At 37.6% G+C, this 21244-nt stretch overlaps 1 protein-coding gene across 4 annotated transcripts in view; it reads right to left on the minus strand.

Moving 5' to 3' along the window:
* The window catches only part of THSD7A (thrombospondin type 1 domain containing 7A), a 2877792-nt gene that overhangs the window by 330113 nt on the left and 2526435 nt on the right, over window positions 1-21244 (minus strand). For all 4 annotated transcript variants that reach the window (XM_044066751.1, XM_044066750.1, XM_044066748.1 and 1 more), the window contains one exon: window positions 16663-16778. In XM_044066751.1, coding sequence (XP_043922686.1) covers window positions 16663-16778 — 116 coding nt within the window. The remainder of the gene's footprint in view (window positions 1-16662; window positions 16779-21244) is intronic.

The following is a 21244-nucleotide window of genomic DNA, read 5'->3' on the forward strand; positions in this document are numbered from 1 at the left end:
TATTTTTACTATTAGCTATTTAGTCTGCTGCTTATGTATGTCTGTGGTGCTGAGTAGAATAGGTATATAAATTAGAACAGTCTCAACCAGTGTGCATGCAATATTCTACATACAGGCATGAAAACTCTTAAACAACTATCCAGAAAATTGTTTAGAAAGTATATCACTTCCATTTTTTAACTCTGTCGAATTATTTCCTCTGACTAAAAATAAGCAAGCGTGGAATACATATGTTAGCTCATCTGTCTTGTTATGCAGTGCTTTACATTGGATTTTGTGAAAATTAACCAAGTGTTACTTTTCACTTCAGCACAGAATCACATTAAGGCTGCATACAGAGAGAGCTAGAAAGAGAAAGATAGTGAACAACTGAGGGGCAAATAATCAGAGCTACGTGTGTGTGTGTGTGTGTGTGTGTGTGTGTGTGTGTGTGTGTGTGTGTGTGTGTGTGTGTGTGTGTGTTTGTAACTGACTGTTAGGGGTATCTGTAAAGTCACTTAATATTATTGCTTCTGTAATGGATGGTCCATGGAGAGGCGTTATTGACTCTTTGATACAGATATATGAGGGTCTAACAAAGATAGTGTTTTAGAAAAACAGCTGCAAGTAATTTAGATGCATTACTCTTTTCTTGCTAAGCAGAACTGAATGAAGTGTTTCTAACTTGAGATAAATGACAAATCCATATCTAGAACAATAGCTTTGGCTTGAACTACAGAATTGTAGCCTCTCAATTGCTCAGAAAAAAATATTGATATAAAGGAACATGCACATTGCTCTGTTAATCAATTGGCCACACATTTTGAATTTTTTTTTATTCTGGGTAATTGTTCATTGCCCACCTCTCCCCAAGTGCTGGAAATATAGATAACACATTGTTTCAAAAATAACAATTTCTGTTTAAATATTGTTTTATAATGATGCAGTACCTGCAGCTGAACTGCTGATTAATCAGAGTCAGTCAACTGACTGTGACAAATGTGGAGCTACGTTTCCTACTGGTGCTAATCAAACAGAAATGCCAGAAACAAATAAAAAAGGGAAAAAAATGAAGCTAGTTTCAGCTGTATCACTATTTTTCTCTTAGCATGTTATGCTACTTGAAGCATTTTTCATCCACCATTCTAGTGAGCGCAGTGCTTTATAGTAACACTAATCTCTGATCAGTCTAGGTATGTAGGTTGCCTAATCATAAAAGTCCGCATACTTCTGGACTTATCTTGGATGCCTTGGGGGTGGAACTGTTTCATCATACTGAATTACTGATGAATTAAGCTACAGTGTTATCTCCTGATAAAAAATTGTCTATCTTAAATGACAACGCTAAAAGGCATGTTTGGCACATGCACCATGAAATGACGCTACTGTTCATTACTTCTCTCTTACTTCATTCATTTGTATCTGTATCAGAAAAAATCAATAGCTCATTTCCATGGACCATCAATTACAGAAGCAGTAATATCAAGTGCTTTTACACATACCCCCAACAGACACACACACACACACACACACACACACACACACACACACACACACACACACACACACACACACACACACACACACACTTGCGTCCACACACAGATAAACACACACACATGTCCGCAGACACACAAACACACACACACACACACACACACACACACACACACACACACACACACACACACACACACATACACACAGACATGGAACATATCTACACACACTGTACCACTGGCTCTCTTTCTGTTGATGACATTCATTGTGAAATAACTGTGTGAAGGAAACTTCAATAGAAAGAATAATAGAATCAGATGACTATATAAATAAAATGAGGGGTGTTAATGCCTTTGAACACCTGAGAAACACACTTATATAATGACCAGTTCCTCTGAACAGAGGAGGCTATTCTCCTGGGTATGTTATTATAACCCTGACAGTCCTATAAATGTAAATGGTAGTTGTGTAATAAAACAGTATGTGTTTGCATGCTCTCCCAGAACAGTAGTCTATTGCCTTAAATCAGAGTGTAAATGAATATGTTTATATATCAGCATGTGTGTATTTGTGAGTGTGTGTGTGTGTGTGTGTGTGTGTGTGTGTGTGTGTGTGTGTGTGTGTGCGCACTTAAGGAATGGAAAAACAAAATGTGAAAAAGAATACAAATACAGCTATATGCTAAAAACAAGCCTAACATCATACTACCTGCATTTGGCAATGATGCTTATCAAACCAAGTTTAAAAATGAAAATGGCTGACAATATTTTGATTATAGATGGCAGCTATGTCAAAATGTATAGCACGAATTAACCCAAAGTAACCTCCAGGGAAATGGATTTTAGTTCTCAACACTGAGTGCTGTATTGTGTGCACTGGCTACTCATCTGTATACCATATAAAAAAAATGCCATTACCTGCCACACTTATATGAACAGTTGCAAAATTTACTTGGCCTTTTTAATATGCAATTATTTTGATATAAAATTGCATATATCTTTATATAAAATTATGAACTATTAAATATGAGAAGTACTGATACTAATGACACTGTCAGCACTGATGTATTTCCAGTCACCAGCTATAATATTTTTTCTACAAGAGTACCTCTTAAATAACTTTACAGACAGTGTCGTCAGTAATAGACAAGCTCTCAGAAAACATAAAAAAGGATAGCTTGACAGCTAGTTTGATAGTTAGTTATTGTATATAGATAGATGGAGAGATAGATAAAGATAGAGATAGATTCATAGGTTCATAGGTAGGTACTAGACTATCGGCCCAAGGGCCTACATAAGCCTAGCCAACAAGGTTCCCTGGCTTACACCACCCAAGAAAGTTATTTTCCTATGCCACTGTCGAGCAGAGGCACAGAAGTGATCCCTGGGGTGTATTTCCTATTTCCCATCTACTCATCAAGATTTTTCTTGAAGATTGCTAATGAAGAACATTACTTGACATAGATGGGTAGCCTGTTCCAGAGTATGGGAAGTCTCTGGGACAGGAATCTATCCCTCCAGCATGTCCTGTTTATTGTGGTGACAAGGTTTAGGTCCATAGAGCATGTAGCTCGGAGAGATTGGGATTTCTTTAGGTGTAGCATGTCCAATAGCTCTGGGTTTGACATAGCTTTATATGTTAGGCAGAGATCACCATGGAGTAGGCGATATGCTATGGAGTAAAGCTGGAGTTTTTTGAGATGGTCAGTGTGGGGCATTTGTTTGAGGCCAGTAATCCTCTTTGTGAGGTACTTTTGTGGCCTTTCCAGCTGCTGCAGATGTCTTGTGAGGTACATTCCAAAAGGGGCGTTGTACTCTATAATGGGTCTAATGAGTGACGAGTAGAGGGGAGCAATGACCTCTTTTTTCTTGGATGAGAACCCTTTTATGATGAGGTGTGCCACGTAGAAGGACTTCCTGACTACTGTGGTGATGTGACTATCAGATAGATATAGATAGATGGATAGACATAGATGGACGGATAGATGTATAGCTAGATGTATAGATAGATAGAGAGAGAGACAGAAAGATACTTCACTCAGTGACAGACTGCATATCATTATTCATCAGCTGTACTATATAAAGTTAATTTGTACCATAAGCATAACAGTCTCAAATAAGATTTGGAATGTAATACCCTTGGGCAGTATCTACTTTCCTTGAGTATTAAATCAGTATTTCTTTTCATTACAGCTGATATCTGATATGTTGAAGTGTTGTGAGGATAAAGGCATATGTGTTTGTGATTTTGAATGGGTCTTTGAAGGCTTCTGCAGCATAATGCATATGTCTAACCACTCTTGTCAATAGCAGAAGCCCACTGAAAGTGGGATTCATGTAACTTTTCTGCTTTGGTAGAGGTCTCCTACTTGATGACTGCTCCAGGTATAAGGAATATTATGGAGTATTCCATTTCAAAGTATCTTCCTTTCCCTGTAACTTTTTTATTTTATCTGTTAGCAGTAACTACTCTAGTACAAGACATTTTTTTCAGAATATTTCTGTTCAGCATTCTTTGGGTAAGTAACCTACTCAAAAGAACAAAAAACTGGACAGGACCAGACCAAGTAGTAACCAATGTAAGTAGCAAACACCAACAAGAACAGCTTCAATGAGCCTCACTTTATTCAATGCAAAGACAGTTGAGCGCTTTCATCCCGAATGGGACTTCTTCAGAACTGCCATTAATTGACACAAATTGACTTTTATACAATTCTTCAAAATCACATGACCTTGCTAGAACACACCTGATTAAAAGTAATAGTATTGGTGAAAAAATGAAAACAATAAAATTATTTATTTATTAACATTAATCCAATGTGCATTGCATATTAAAAACCACTGTTAATAAAAAGAGAGAAAAAACATGAATTAAAAGGACAAACCTTATATTTGCATTCATACTCTTAGTTCAGTACTTAAGCTTACAAGCTTAAATTATAGGAGGGTTTTATCTATTTCTATTTAATTATTTATTTAATTTCTTTAGATGGTTTTAACATTAGGAGGTGCAGCACCCAGCAGGATAAAAGTACTCTCATCAAACTAAACAAACAACTCAGAGGACAAATAAAGTCTGCCAAAGCCAAATTTGAGGTACGTTTGGCCTCCCAGGTTAAGGACAACCACAAAGCATTCTTTAGCTATGTCCACAACCTCAAAGGCAATACACAATTGTGTGCAGAGCTCATTGTAAATGGAGTCACCTATACTGAGCCAGAAGATATAGCAAACCTCCTGGCTGATAAATTCAGCTCCAACTTTACTCCTCTCTCCCCCTCAACCTTCCCTCAGTAAATATCATCAAATATAACTCCCCCTACTATCACTAGGGAACAGTTCCTTAATGCTCTTTCTAAGACCAAGAACACTGCATCAGTGGCCCAGACAATATCCCAGGATGCCTTGTGAATAGCATGAAACATGACCTATCAGGGCCTCTGGAATTACTATTTAACTGTAGCCTCCAGACAGGCTTCGTGCTTCATGAATGGACAAAGGCAAAAGTCATCCCTCTGCACAAAGGTGAGCCATCTACAGACCATGGAAACTACAGACCCATAAGTCTCACTAGTCTTATATGTAAAGCCATGGAAAGAATTATCATAGAGATAATTGATAGAAATATAGTAAACTTCCAGACATTGGACCCAACCCAGTTTGGTTTCGTCAAGGGCAGGCCATGCCTACTCAACCTGGTGGACTTCTTTGAGAAGGTCTATAAAGCAATGGATGAAAGCAAAACCGTTCACACTGCCTACCTTGACCTAGCCAAGGCATTTGACACAATACCCCACTCAGGCATTGTTGACAAACTCAAGACGTTAGTTACAAACCTGTATGTCATCCAGTGGACAGCCAACTGGCTCACAGATAGGACCCAGGCAGTTAGAATTGGGGAGTTCACCTCTACAAAGAGGGCAGTCACAAGTGGAGTCCCTCAGGGATCAGTCCTTGGACTGCTCTTTTTTGGCATTTACTTCTCAGACGTCAAGGCCAATGTCAGTGGTCTCTGGCTGACAAAATCTGCAGATGATTGCAAATTAGGAGCTGTCATTGAATTTCACATTGACACAAATGTTCTTCAGGAGGGGCTGACACAGACAAACAACTTGTGTCAGAGCCATGGACTAAAACTAAATGCCAAGAAATGCATAATAGTATCCTTTGGGAAGTCATCCATCCCTGGTAACTATCATATTGACAGCAAACCCCTTAGAGTTGACCCAGTAGTCAGGGAATTAGGGTCACAAATAGATAGTAATTTAGCCTTTGATCATCATGTGTCTCCAGTGGTGAGCAAATCATTCTATGTTGTGCAACTTATAAACAAAGGTATGGCATCTAATTCCAAGGAATTCATTGTTCCACTATATTCGGCATTCATCAGATCTATCATTGAGTACAATGCCCCTTTTGGTATGTACCTATCCAGGCATATCCAACAACTAGAAAGTCCACAGAGGTTACTCACTAAAAGAATATAGGCATAAGTAATAGGTTCTATGCTGACCGCCTCAAGGCCCTATCCCTGTATTCTGTCTCCTACAGGCTTTTATTGGGAGATCTATGCCAGGCAGACAGGGCATTGTCAGACCCCACTCTGATGGACCTCCTGCATATCCACAAAACAAACAGTACTAGAATTACCCATTCAAAAGACTTAAACCTTGTCATTGATATAAATAAGACCTGCTGGAGAGATAGATATGTATCCCAGAGACTACCCCTTCAATGGAACAGGCTCCCTCATCCATGTGAAGCAGAGTTCCTCCCTAACCCAATTCAAGTGCAACTTGGACAATTGGATAGAAACCTGGAAATTCATCCCTGGTTTGGCACCTGTGTCTCTAATGCAAACAGGTAACCTGTAAATAGTTCATCTCACAGCCCCATGGTTACACTTATCAAGGGTGTCAGTACTTGTCAGAGATTTGGGATCCATGGCTAGGCTTAAAAAGGCCCTTGTGGTCATTAGCCTAGTAAACACCTATGAACCTATGAACATGAATGTATTTTTCCAAATATAATGTTCAGCTGTAGCTGAGGTCATCATCATCATCTTCTTTCGGCTGTTCCTGTTAGGGGTCGCCACAGCGGATCATCTGTTTCCATTTCTTCCTGTCCTCTGCATCATGCTCTTTCACACCAACCGCCTGTATGTCCTCTCTCACCACATCCATAAACCTTATCTTAGGCCTTCCTCTTTTCCTCTTACCTGGCAGTTCCATCCTTAGCATCCTTTTCCCAATATACCCTGCATCCCTCCTCAGCACATGTCCAAACCAACGCAATCTCGCCTCTCTTGCTTTATCTCCAAACTGTTCAACCTGAGCTGACCCTCTAATATACTGATTCCTATTCCTGTCCATCCTAGTCACAACCAGTGCAAATCTTAACATCTTTAACTCTGCCACATCCAGCTCTGACTCCTGCCTTTTCATCAATGCCACCGTCTCCAACCCATATAACATAGCTGGTCTCACTACCCTCTTGTAGACCTACCCTTTCACTCTTATTGGTACCCGTCTGTCACAAATCACTCCTGACACTCTTCTCCACCCATTCCACCCTGCCTGTACTCTCTTCTTCACCTCTCTTCCACACTCACTATTACTCTGAACTGTTGATCCCAAGTACTTAAACTCATCCACCTTTACCAACTCTACTCCCTGCATCCTCACCATTCCTCTACCCTCCCTCTCATTTACACACATATATTCTGTTTTAGCCCTGCTGACCTTCATTCCTCTCCTCTCTAAAGCATATCTTCACCTCTCCAGGGTCTCCTCAACCTGGTCCCTACTCTCACTACATATCACAATGTCATCTGCAAACATCATAGTCCACGGGGCCTCCTGTCTAATCTCATCTGTCAACCTGTCCATCACAACTGCAAATAAGAAAGGGCTCAGAGCTGATCCTTGATGTAATCCCACCTCCACCTTAAACGTATCTGTCACTCCCACCGCAGTCCTCACCAATGTCACACTACCCTTGTACATATCCTGTACCACTCTTACATATTTCTCTGTACTCCCGACTTCCTCATACAATAACACAACTCCTCTCTAGGCACCCTGTCATATGCTTTCTCTAAGTCCACAAAGACATAGTGCAACTCCTTCTGACCTTCTCTGTATTTCTCCAACAACACTCTCAGAGCAAATATTGCATCTGTAACGCTCTTTCCTGGCATGAAACAATACTGCTGATCACTAATCATCACCTTCCTTCTTAACCTAGCTTCCACTACTCTTTCCCATACCTTCAAGCTGTGACTGATCAATTTTATCCCTCTGTAGTTACTGCAGCTCTGAACACATCACCCTTATTCTTAAAGATAGGTACCAAAACACTTTTTCTCCACTCCTCAGGCATCCTCTGACTTTCCAAAATTTCATTAAACAATCTGGTTAAAAATTCCACTGCCACTTCTCCTAAGCACCTCCATGCTTCCACTGGTATGTCATCTGGGCCAACAGCCTTTCCATTCCTCATCCTCTTCATAGCTGTCCTTACTTCCTCCTTGCTAATCTGCTTCACTTCCTGATTCACTATCCCCACATCATCCAACCTTCTCTCTCTCCCATTCTCTTCATTCATCAGCCCTTCAAAGTACTCTTTCCATCTACTCAACACACTCTCCTCACTTGTGAGTACATTTCCCTTACTGTCCTTTATCACCCTTACCTGCTGCACATCTTTCCCAGCTCTGTCCCTCTGTCTAGCCAATCGGTACATGTCCTTTTCACCCTCTTTAGTGTCCAATCTCTCATACAACTCTCTATATGCCTTATCCTTAGCCTTCGCTACCTCTCTCTTTGCCATACGCCTCATCTCCTTATGCTCATGTCCACTTTCTTCATCTCCTTGACAATCCCCCTTCTTCTTCGTCAGCCTCTTCCTCTGTATACTCCCCTGTACTTCCTCATTCCACCACCATGTCTCCTTGTCCTCCTTCCTCTGTCCAGATGTCACACCAAGCACCTTCCTAGCAGTCTCCCTTACTAGCTCTGCTGTAGTTACCCAGCTATTCGGTAACTCTTCATTGCCTCCCAGTGCCTGTCTTAACTCTTCCCTGAACTCCACCTCACAATCACCCTTTTTTAACTTCCACCATTTAATCCTTGGCACTGCTTTCACACTCCTCCTCTGCTTCTTGATCACCAACATCATCCTGCAGACCACCATTCTATGCTGCTTAACTACATTTTCCCCAGTCACCACTTTACAGTCTCTAATCTCCTTCAGACTGGCCCTCCTACATAGGATATAATCCACCTGTGTGCATCTTCCTCCACTCTTGTACATCACCCTATGCTTCTCCCTCTTCTTAAAATACGTATTCACCACAGCCATGTCCATCCTTTTCGCAAAATCCACAATCATCTGACCTTCTGCATTCCTCTCCTTAACACCATACCTACCCATCACTTCCTCATCCCCTCTGTTCACTTCACCAACATGCCCATTGAAGTCCGCTCCAATCACTTGTCTCTCACCCTTGGGTACACTCACCACCACTTCATCGAACTCACTCCAAAATTTTTCTTTCTCATCCATTGCACACCCAACTTGTGGAGCATATGCACTAACAACATTCATCATTACACCATCAATTTCAAGCTTCATAAACATCACTCTATCAGACACTTTCTTCACCTCCAAAACACACTTGGCATATTGTTCCATTAGGATAACCCCTACCCCATTTCTTCTGCCATCCACACCATGATAGAACAATTTGAACCCACCTCCTATACACTTGGCCTTACTTCACTTCCATCTGGTCTCTTGCACGCACAATATATCAACCTTCCTTCCCTCCATCATATCAGCTAGTTCTCTCCCTATACCAGTCATACTGCCAACATTCAAAGTTCCTACCTTCAGTACTACACTCCTAACCCTCCTCTCTTCCTGCCTTCGGGCATGCCTTCCCCCTCCTCTTCTTCTTTGGCCAACAGTAGCCCAATTTCCGCCAGCACCCTGTTGGCTAACAGTACTGGTGGCGGTCGTTGTTAACCTGGGCCTCGACCGATCCGGTATGTAATTATGAGGTACTGAACATAAATGGAGTTATCTATAATCCTGTGACATCACTGCAACAGTGCTTAGATAATGAAAGAAAGTTATGTAGCCATTTACTTCCCCTACACACACACACACACACACACACACACACACACACACACACACACACACACACACACACACACACACACACACATAGATCACCAAAGCACAAACTGAAAACTAAAAACAAGGAACCTTACAACACTGACGAGTGATTGATTCAAATGAGGAATTCCCATTTTCTTCTTTCTTTACGTTAATTTGACTTGTTCTGAAATTGAAGCACTCCGGTCTCTCAGGATGAATTCGAGTATAACTATTAGACCTGTAGATAAGGGAGGGGGAATAGCCATTATGAATACGGCAGGCTACATAAAAGACATGTCTACATTATTGGCTGATATTGAAATGTACGCTTCTATAAACAGCTGTGATTTACTGAAGATTTATAGCAATGTGAATGATAATCTTTATGATTTATTAATGTGTAGATTAATTGATCGTGACGTGTATGAATTTTTGCATGTAGAACACCCTTTGATTCCATGTATAGAAGGGCTTCCTAAACTACATAAGTTAATACTTCCGCCTCCCATGAGACCTATTGTTGCAGGTGGTGGATGGTTAACAGAAACTATGTCCCTATATATTGAACAGAAACTTGGTCCTGTGGTTAAACAGATACCTACAATTTTAAGGGACACTACACAACTGTTAAGTGATATCGAACAATACAATAATGAACATATGGATAGTGAAGTTTATCTAGCTACACTACATGTTAGGAATTTATTTACTTCAATACCTAATGACTATGGGACAGATGCTATTAGGTATGTTTTGCATAGTCTAACTAGTATGAATAATGATGAAGTATTCTTGATCTGTACTCTTCTTGATATGGTGCTTACTAATAATGTATTCATGTTTGAAAACAACCTTTATTTGCAACGTTGGGGTGTCGCTATGGGCACCCCATGTGCAAATTATTATGCAAATTTGGTAATGTATTTTTGGGAAACCCTACATGTTTTTAAATGTGTTTACTACTCACACATTATTTTGTACAGACGTTTTGTGGATGATGTCTTCTTTCTCTGGAAGGGAGATGTCGCTTTACTATACGAGTTTGTAAAGTATCTCGAATCTAGTACTGAATTTTTGAAATTTATGTCTATCTATAATATGCATAAGATAGATTTTCTTGATGTTTCTCTTCTCAAGAACAGTTGTACTGGGTTTCTCAGCACTAGGTTGTTTCAAAAACCATGCTGGAGAAATGGGCTGTTGCATTTTAATAGCATGCATCCTAGATCCATATTTTTGAATATAGTGAAAGGACAATACCAGTGAATAAAAATAATTTGTAAAGAACAAGATGTGTTAAATTATGAAATTGTAGTTTTAGAGAGGCTGTTCAAAGACAGAGGTTATACAGATAGTACAATAAAAAAGGGTAGAGAACAGGTTTTCAAAAATGATAGTTCATTAATGAATGATTCAAGTGTAATGAAGCATGTTACCTTGGGTAGAAATATCTATTCCTCTAGTAAGAAACTGAAATATACCAATGACAATGAAATTGTTACTAGAATTATAAAACGAAACTGGCATATATTTACTATAGATCCCTCCACAGAAGAACTAATAGGAAGGACACCCAGTTTTGTTTATAAAAATAGTTTTAATCTAAAACAGATTTTATGTAAGGATAAGAAGCAGTGGGTAAGATTGAAAATTTCTATGAATTTTGGTACGTTTCTATGCCATGTAACAGGTGTAAAGTGATAGATAATATTAACGTTTTTTATCATCCCACCCTAAATTCTGAGTTTTTGCCAAAATTCTACGCTACCTGTAACAATAGTAACCTTACATATCCGGCCACTTGCACATGCTGTAGCTGTTTTTATGTAGGAAAAACTTCTAGAAGTCTCAGAGATAGAATTTATAATCATTTATATGATGTAAAAAATGCCAACATGCAAAATGCTTTGGCAAAACATACCTCTGAGTTTCGTACTCATGCTTTTAGGTTCAAAGTACTACAGTTAGTGTTTGTCAGTGAGAGAGGAGGTAATACTAATAAGTACTACAATTAGTGTTTGTCAGCGAGAGAGGAGGTAATACTAATAAGTACTACAATTAGTGTTTGTCAGCGAGAGAGGAGGTCATACTAATAAGTACTACAATTAGTGTTTGTCAGCGAGAGAGGAGGTCATACTAATAAGTACTACAATTAGTGTTTGTCAGCGAGAGAGGAGGTCATACTAATAAGTACTACAATTAGTGTTTGTCAGTGAGAGAGGAGGTAATACTAATAAGTATTACAATTAGTGTTTGTCAGTGAGAGAGGAGGTAATACTAATAAGTATTACAATTAGTGTTTGTCAGTGAGAAAGGAGGTAATACTGATAATTATCTGGAATGTATAGAACTAGGCTGGATTTTTAAGTTGCGAGCACATGTCTTTCCTGGTTTAAACTCTTTTATTAGTATTAAACCAGCTTTGGAAGCGCGATAATTTAAATGAATGAATTTTTTATCTGTATTTGTTCCCAAGCTGGTTTTAAAACATTTTAAAAGTAGGTTAAAAAAACTGTTTTAAAAACAGTCTTATTTTAATTAATTGATTAGTTAAGCATTAGTTACTATAGTGATGTGTTTTTACGTTGCTTAATTGATGTATACGTGATTATTGTTTGATTGTTTAAATTGATTAATTACGGAGTATGCTATTTAAACTGTAGGCTTCATTCTGTAACTTAGATCTGAAGAAGTGTGGTTTCCACGTGAAAGCGCTCATATGTTGTTTCATTAAATTATCGTTTTTACTTGGATATATTTTCCTGTGGTAGTCCTTCCTTGTCTGTTTGTTGATATCGTTGTTTTCATCTTGGATCAGACCTTCGGGCAGCTTGATACATTGGTTTTTGCAGTTCTTTCTTTACATGATAAAACCTGGAATTATTAGGCAAGTACACTAGAAGTTATTCAGAAATCTTTAATGAAACTGATTAGAAAAATTCCAAATAGTAAGAGAAAATTAGATAAAGGCTAATTTGCATGCTAAGCTTACAGCCTATCTGTCTTCAAGATGATTGACTACCATAATCATGTAATCATGTATTTCTTTTTACCATGTTCTCTAAGACATTTGTGAGATTCCCTGTCAGTTCAAAGTGAGATGAGAAAGACAACCTTAATACAGTACTCTGAGTCTGTCAGGTATCCTCCCCTACCTGCTCAGTACCCACCCTACAGGTGCCAACATTCTGTAGTTTAAGAAAGCCTCATTCATCTCAGTTTTTTTTTTTTTGGTATACTGACTATTTATTTTTTGTTTATTTTGAAATTTCAAGGGGTCTAAAAACACAATGGATGTGGAAGATTTTGTATGCAGTAACTGCACTCATTTTTAATAGAAGTAAAGCTTCTCTGTTACAAAGCTGTATGGCTAGTTACTACAAACACTGAATTCTCATTGCATGGCACTCTGTCCATAACCGCTGACTAAATATCAACATTTGCCAAGACAGTGCAGTGCTGTATGAAGTAATAGGAGGATTTTACTAAACAAGTGAGTTTTTCTAGTGCGTGAGGAGGTATTTGTTAATACCGCTATATCTCGGTGCATATTCAGGAGGCAGGACCTTCTCAGGTTGTTCACTCCATCATAAACAATAACCATGTTATGATTAACTTTAATCCTTTTAACCTGGTTGAGATTTCCCTAATTTTGAGCAAGGGCAATCACTGTAGTATTACAAAGTTCTGTGATGTTTTTGTTTGTTTTGCAAATAATGAATTCACCAATTACTAGGATATTTTTGTGGATGCCAGCTTACAATGTCCGAAAAAAGGCCTTATGAGTCTGGCTTGATAAAGATTTAATCTCAAGACTTTGTCTATGAACTCTTTCCTATAGTATCATACAATGACTTTTATGTTAAAGTTACTGTGGTCTTTGGGAAGTTTATGTAACAAATTACAATTCTGAGGTTCTTTTTTTGTGGATTTAAATTTTTTGGAACTTCAGAGGATGGGGCTGGTGGTGAGGGTTTAACGTTAGTACTCTACGAATACTTAATACCTCTCATATATGTAAGGTCATTTTAAAAAAAATAGTGTATTTTTATGAGCATGAAACATATCTTACACTGCTAGAGATTATAGTTATCTGTCAAGTCTTTGAAAGTTAGATCATGAAGTACTTTCAGGATCCTTTCAGTGTAAAATGTAATTTAGATAAATGTGACTCACAAGTCAATTGTAGTCTTCCCTGTTAAAGGGCCACTAAGTGGTAACTTTTGCAGTAAGGTTTCATTTATAGACTAACTGCACATGCCCAATTTTATATGTTTACAGTCACTTTATAGAACCGTTCTCTGAAGGGGTACTAATCTAAGATTTCAACTATAATCTGGAAAGAAAGACTAAAGATTTAGATATTGCAATGTAAAACCAGTAGGTATAACGATATGAGTGGAAGGGTATTTAAATTTAATTACTTTATGGGTTTGGTCTTCACAGTAAAATATTGTAGTGATCACTAGAAGGTGGGCTCGGCCTTCACAATAAAATATTGTAGTGATCAATAGGAAGTGGGCTTGGCCTTCACAATAAAATATTGTAGTGATCACTTAGGAGGTGGACTTGGTCTTCACAATAAAATATTGTAGTGATCACTTGAAGGGACTAATAAGATAGTGGAATGGGGTTTTGAAGTTAAATAAACTTAAAAGGTCAAGTGCAGTTGGAATGCCTACCTTTTTTAAATCTTGAAATGTGGCCATCATATCATCCTATGGGTGTTTCCATCACCCAAAAAGTGGTGGTTGTGGAAAACAAGCATGTAGTGATCACAGAAATAGTCTTGAAATGACCACCGTCGTCCTACTTGATCAGCTAACAATGAAGGGTCTTTGTAGTGGGAGGAGTGAGAACTCCATGAAGCACTGGCATTTTTGTATGAGGAAAAAAAAAGTATGCACCTAGACAACTACTGTACCAAAAAGTTCCTGTCTCAACAATTCAGGAACGTATAAAAAATAATGGTGGGACAAAGAACAAAAATCAAGAACATTTTTAAAATATTACTCTAATACACTAAAAAGTTAATTGAACAACAGGTTTGGAATCAATATGCATTCTGGAACAATAAGAAGTATTTACGACTAATTTCTGGCAATACTGACTGTTTATAATGTTTAGTCATTTACCAGAAGATAAAAAATGTAATGGAAATCTCTTTTCATTGATGTTTGTGCACCAAACACAGCACTTATTTCTGGTTTGGAGATTGACGTAAAGTGGAAACACCAGTGGTGGCTTTCCAGCATTTTAAACTTGTTTTGTTTTTCTTTTAATTTGTAGTGATCTTCTGCATATTCATAGCACAGTGGCTGCAGATTTAGTACATTAAAAATGCATGATGGAGATTTAAGGAAGCACTTTTCAAATTCACAACAATCAGCTGTTTGCGCTTGATCTTTAAGGAATAGATAACTCCAGAGTCATTGGAGAAAGTCAGGTTTACTCAAAGGGCAATCTTTTCTGACAGGACTTAAACAATTTTAATATAGCAGGCAGTCCAATTTTATTTGAAATCACTGAACTACTTACTTGTACATATACTTTCGATTTTTGTGGTCAGTGTGCATTCTTTTATAACTTTTAATAAATAAAAAAAATTGAAAAGTGCAAACACAGACAAATGGCAACAGCAGCAGTCAGAGGAAACGCGTCAGTTTCTCTAGTGAATCATTGTTAAGGTTACTATTTGAATCATGCCTACTCACCAAAGTTTTTTTTAATTATGTATATCTGTATTTGAGTCTTTTGTTTTTTTTTTTTTTTTCTTAATTTGTGTTATATTTAAGCGTATAGATGAGTGTGTGCATACATGCAAGTGTGTGTGTGTGTGTGTGTGTGTGTGTGTGTGTGTCTGTGTGTGTTTGTTTAAGAATACATGGTTTATTGCGCTTGTGCTATGTAAGTGGCTGGGAACATTTTATAGCCTACTTCTCCTGATATTAATTTTCTGGAGATTTTCTGTATAAAAAGGATATGCTCTATGAAAGCTAGGCATTATTAGTCATATTAAATATGTGGTTAAATGTCTTTCCTTGACTTCTGGTAAGGTATTCTGCAGACTTTTTTATCCTAATCCTTTTTCCAATGAGCGGAGTTTTGATTTGGGTTTCTGTTTTATTAGGTTACTCTAAAGGTAAATGACATTTTTGAGCACAGTTATTCGTATTAGCATTTTATTAATGCACAATGCTCTGAGACTCCAGAAATGGAATGCAGTGTTAAGTGCTGGGTTTGCTTACTTGACTGGCTCATTAAATAAGTCCCTGCTATATTAACTGTTTGAAAATAGATCCATGGCCTTAATAACTTTCATAATATACACATATATTTACTTTTGCTTGCTTGATTCACCATCTACACAGATTTTTTACCAGTCATCCAAAACACTTCCCGATCAGAATGCTTTCTGGTCTTTGTGATGAGCTGGTAACATGATTTCATGAACTTGGCAGTGTTTTAATATACAGTGACAACAACATCAATTAAAATCTATGCTTTGCAACCAAAGAAAGCTGTAATCAATACAAGAGACAACACAAAGCATTATACTCTTTAAATAAATGCTGATGCTACTTTCTGTCCATCGACCAGTTACTGTCATGTATCAGTATTTGAGAAGCTAGGGCATGGGGATGAAATAGCTTGAAACAATTAACTTTAGTCTTAAACCACAAGTGGCAAATATTTAGCAGCCCACTGCATATGTGATATCTGCTGGCTAACAGCCCAAGTAAGTCATGTAATACCTATCAAATTAAAGAGACAGTAAGCACTCTGATTAAGATTAATTACTTCAATTTCTTATAGATGCCAAAGGATTTCCACTAGGATTATACACGTAAAAACCAAATTAAATTATATCAGATGTCACTAGAGGTTGGTATGGGTATTTAGCAGACTGTAAATGGCTAGTGAAGTCATCTTTTGCATAGAATATCAGATCACTGAATATGAAGTGAAAAAACAATGTTAGAAAAGGCTCTGTAAGATGAAAACATAAATCTCTCACCTCTTGACAATATCTGAGATCCACTGATCTTCCATCACTGCGGACACAGTCAAGCATCCTGGTCTTGATTCCATTTCCACAAACAGCTTTCTCACTCAGTTGACAAGTACTCCAGTCTAAAAAATAAATAACATGTTGTGATGAAGACAGCGAAGGGCAAAGTAACACAAGTTCAATGCTTGCTTTAGCAGCAATATGTCGTGTAAAGATGGCTTACAGAGAGCTACAAATCCATCCTGCACATTTTTGGTACATTTAAAAAAAATGATGAAAGCTCTGCACATCAGTTTAAAAGGCCATCACATTTTCCACGTAACCCATGACTGACAACACAGAAGCTGTCTGAGAAGTATATTTCTATATTATCAGATGAGAGGCAATGACCTCCCTGAGCTTAAACATTCTGGTTTAATGTAATATTGAGGTGCATATGTGCACGAGTCAGGATATCAGATGTAAAAGAAGGAGTATTTAATACTGGAGCAGTATTCACTCACAGGATGTCAAATGTGAAAGAAGACATATTTAATACTGGAGCAGTACTCACTCACAGGCTGCCAGATGTGAAAGAAGGCATTTTAATACTGGAGCAGTACTCACTCATAGGATGTCAGATGTCAAAGAAGACATATTTAATACTGGAGCAGTACTCACTCACAGGCTGCCAGATGTGAAAGAAGGCATTTTAATACTGGAGCAGTACTCACTCATAGGATGTCAGATGTGAAAGAAGGCATTTTAATACTGGAGCAGTACTCACTCACAGGATGTCAAATGTGAAAGAAAGCATTTTAATACTGGAGCAGTACTCACTCACAGGCTGCCAGATATGAAAGAAGGCATATTTAATACTGGAGCAGTACTCACTCACAGGCTGCCAGATGTGAAAGAAGGCATTTTAATACTGGAGCAGTACTCACTCATAGGATGTCAGATGTGAAAGAAGGCATTTTAATACTGGAGCAGTACTCACTCATAGGATGTCAGATGTGAAAGAATTGCTATTTAATACTTGAGCAGTACTCACTCATCTCATTTCAGTGCAGTAGATAGTGTATTCAATGGGAAAGCTGCCCTAGCTGCCAGACATGTGTGTTTGTTGTCATTTGTCTAGGGTTGAATGACAAAAAAGATGTTTTGCATATTGTGGACCAGGGATAACACACTAGCAGGTGGTGATTTTTTCACTGTGGATTAAAACAGCATGGGAATTGGGGAGTGGGCTTGTTTAGCCACCAAGACGAGTGCAACCTTAAAGGACAGACTGATCATAGACTTCAGAGCTAAAGGCAGATATATCATTGTCAGTTTGCAACATATTATACAGGTCACTACATTCAGATTTCTGTTATGCTTTCTGCACCTTACTTATGCCTTTGTCTTTCAAGTCTCTCACACTCATTTTTTATCAATTTCTATCCACCTCCAAGCAGTTAATTGACTCTTAGCTCAATAATGAAACCCTCACCCTTTTATCGTCTGTAAGTTTTACTTGTCCCTAGCAATGGAGATATAGCTCTCAACTTTCCCCTCTCCAAAATGAAGAACACTACCTCTCATAATCTGGAACAAATGGGCAAAGTGTGGAACACTTGCTAACAGTTTACAAACAACTTCAACAATGGATGGTTAAAATGTGCTATTTTCACTTATAAATGGTTCTTTTAGTGAACTGATATGCTTCAGTTCTATTTACCATAGATATCAGTTATGAAATTTTCTAACACTAAATGTGTGATATACCCTTTCAATGTGGAACTTTGAGGAACATGAATTTTTTAAGACTCCAGTTGAAGAACGTTCATCATAATGAGGTACAATTGAGAGGTATGAATGGATGTACCCTTCAATCTTCTCTCAATTAGGGGTGCAATTTTTTGTTTTGTGTAAAGGCAGACACCCATCAACTGGATGATATGAGACAGGAGAGGATCCCACTGCAGTGTCATCCACAAAACCATGCTAGGGCAGTCCTTTCCCTACCTTAACCTTCTCCTCTATTTTAGACTTGAGAAGATGCTGTGTACTATCTGCAATACTGGGCCTCAAAGCAGTGTTTCCACACTCAGTCATTCCAATATAGCTGTTAGAAAAGTTCTTCCCAAGTTGTCTTTATGTCCAGTTCTGACCATTGGATGTTTTTGATGACTGGAAGCTACACAAGCCTAATAATAACAAATGCCATTTCTCACCCCATGTAATAGATGAGTCGGCAGTTGTGCCACTCATTTTTACCCCATCTGGCTGTCTCCTAACAGGTCCAAACCCCTCTCCTCTGAGCAGATCACAAGTATCACTGGCACATCTCCATCTTTCTGTATCGCAGAGCTGTCTTAGGATGTGGCATTGGTGGATACTGTGCCAAAGAACTGGCTATCTTATGTCAAATCTCATTTAATCTGTTTGCTTGCAGTGGCAAAATGAAATGTTTAACTGACAGACTGACCAAATGATCATACTGATTGTGGCATTCTTTACAGTAAAACAACCTTAACTCATTCATTAGAGTACACTGACAATTTCTGTATTGCTCACCGATATGCAGTGAGAGGTAACTTGTTTTACAGTGGAGGACGACTTTTCCTTAAAAAAGGCTCCTTCTGATAAGAAGACGGATATAAGGACCAGGAAGGATAAATGGTTCTTAAGCACGGTGCCAACAGATGCAGTGCAATGTAATTCACACACTGGGCGAGAGTGTCTATATCTAAGGGCACTTATTAGTATTCAAAAAGATAGAGATAAAACTGAAGTTAAACAGAAATTTTGGGACTTTATCACCAAAGGTCATTCATTAAATTTATCTTTGGAAAACAAAACAAACTTATTATATTCTGTCAAATTAACATCTAACATACAATATTGGAGAATTTGCACATGGAAATTTCTACATAGATCATTCTATATCCCCGATAAATTAGCCAAATTTGACTCTTCCAATAATCTTATATGTTGGAGATGTCAATTAATATGCAATGCAGATTGGATACACATATTTCATGATTGTGTTAAACTTAAAAAGTACTGGGAAGATGTTGGTGAATTTTTACAAGCTTTATTTACAGATAGGTTTTTATTAGCAAAATCTTTCATTTTTTTGAATATTAATGAAAGATCTGAATTGAACAAAAAAGACCTATATTTATTACGGACCATATTAGCAGTTGCAAGGAAATGCATCACTAGAAAGTGGAACTCAACTTCTGAACCTACTTTGGAAGAATTATTAAAGTTAGTGAAAGAAACTGCAACAACGGAAGTCAGAGTTAAAGAACTAAGAATCACTCCAAAAACATGGCCCAACAACCCATGGAAGAAGGTACTATCACTTATAGAGACATTTAGAACAGTTCCAGCCCTTACTTAAAGGGGAAAGCAGTTGAAAAGAAAATTATAAATTTGTATAAATGTCTTTCAAACTGGATCAGATTGGTTCATTCTATAATTTTTTTAGACCTATGTAAATATTGTAAATAATAATGTTATTTTGCTTATTTCATTATATCATTATATAACATTAATAAGTTGTTTATTACACTTGAAAAAATTAATAAAAACTTTTGAACACAAAAAGATAAAGATACAAATTTTGCTGTAAAAACAATATAAAACGAACTCTGCATTATGCATATGATTACAGCCCAAGGAAAATAATAAGTAGGTAATGGCATAAGCATAAGAAACAAATTAATGTAAACATATATAAGTAAAAAACAAACAAACAAAACATCATTATTTGCATCCCCATTACTCTGGGGATCATAATACCATACCGTTCCAGCTATTTATTAATGGGCCAGCATGTGGCCTGTACTTCAGACAGAAATTGGATTACAAAAAAAAAAAACAGGGTAGAGATAAGCAATGAAAACTGACAATATGGTAGATGCAATCTATTCTGTCTTCTGATTAACTAGCTCTATAAACCTAGATTCCTAATGTACAAGTCTGTGTGTGTTTGTGCATGTGTGTGTGTGTAGACATAAGAAATAAAAACTGAAATTATGATAGATGCAACCTATTCTGTCATCTGGTTAACTAGCTCTATAAACCTAGATTCTTATTGCATATGTAGATGTGTGTGTGTGTGTGTGTGTGTGTGTGTGTGTGTGTGTGTGTGTGTGTGTGTGTATATATATATATATATATATATATATATATATATATATATATATATATATGTAGATAGATAAAGATATATATATAGATAGATAGAGATATACTCTCCTCCATCTCCCCTAGCCTTAGTATAAGCCTTTTTGATTTCAGTCAATTTATTTCTACTCCCACCTGTATCAGTAAAAACTCCACCCCCATTTGTGATTGGATTTTAACTTCAAATCGTGATCAGTATTATAATCCAACTACTTTACCAGACTCCTTAACTGATCACCTCCCTATCTCAGTACTAAGAGTACCTTCTCAAACCTTAAAAACCCATCTTTATAGAGATTGCCGAAACCTGTCCAACTTCAGCACAGAAACTTTCAACAACCAACTCTCCCTTGTCAATTGGTCTTACCTGTATAACCTTCCTCTAAATGCTGCTGTTCTTGAATTTAACAATATTTTCCTAAACATA

The sequence above is a fragment of the Protopterus annectens genome, chromosome 3.part1, assembly GCF_019279795.1.
Source record: "Protopterus annectens isolate FY-2018-M chromosome 3.part1, PAN1.0, whole genome shotgun sequence".
Taxonomy (NCBI): Eukaryota; Metazoa; Chordata; order Ceratodontiformes; family Protopteridae; genus Protopterus; species Protopterus annectens.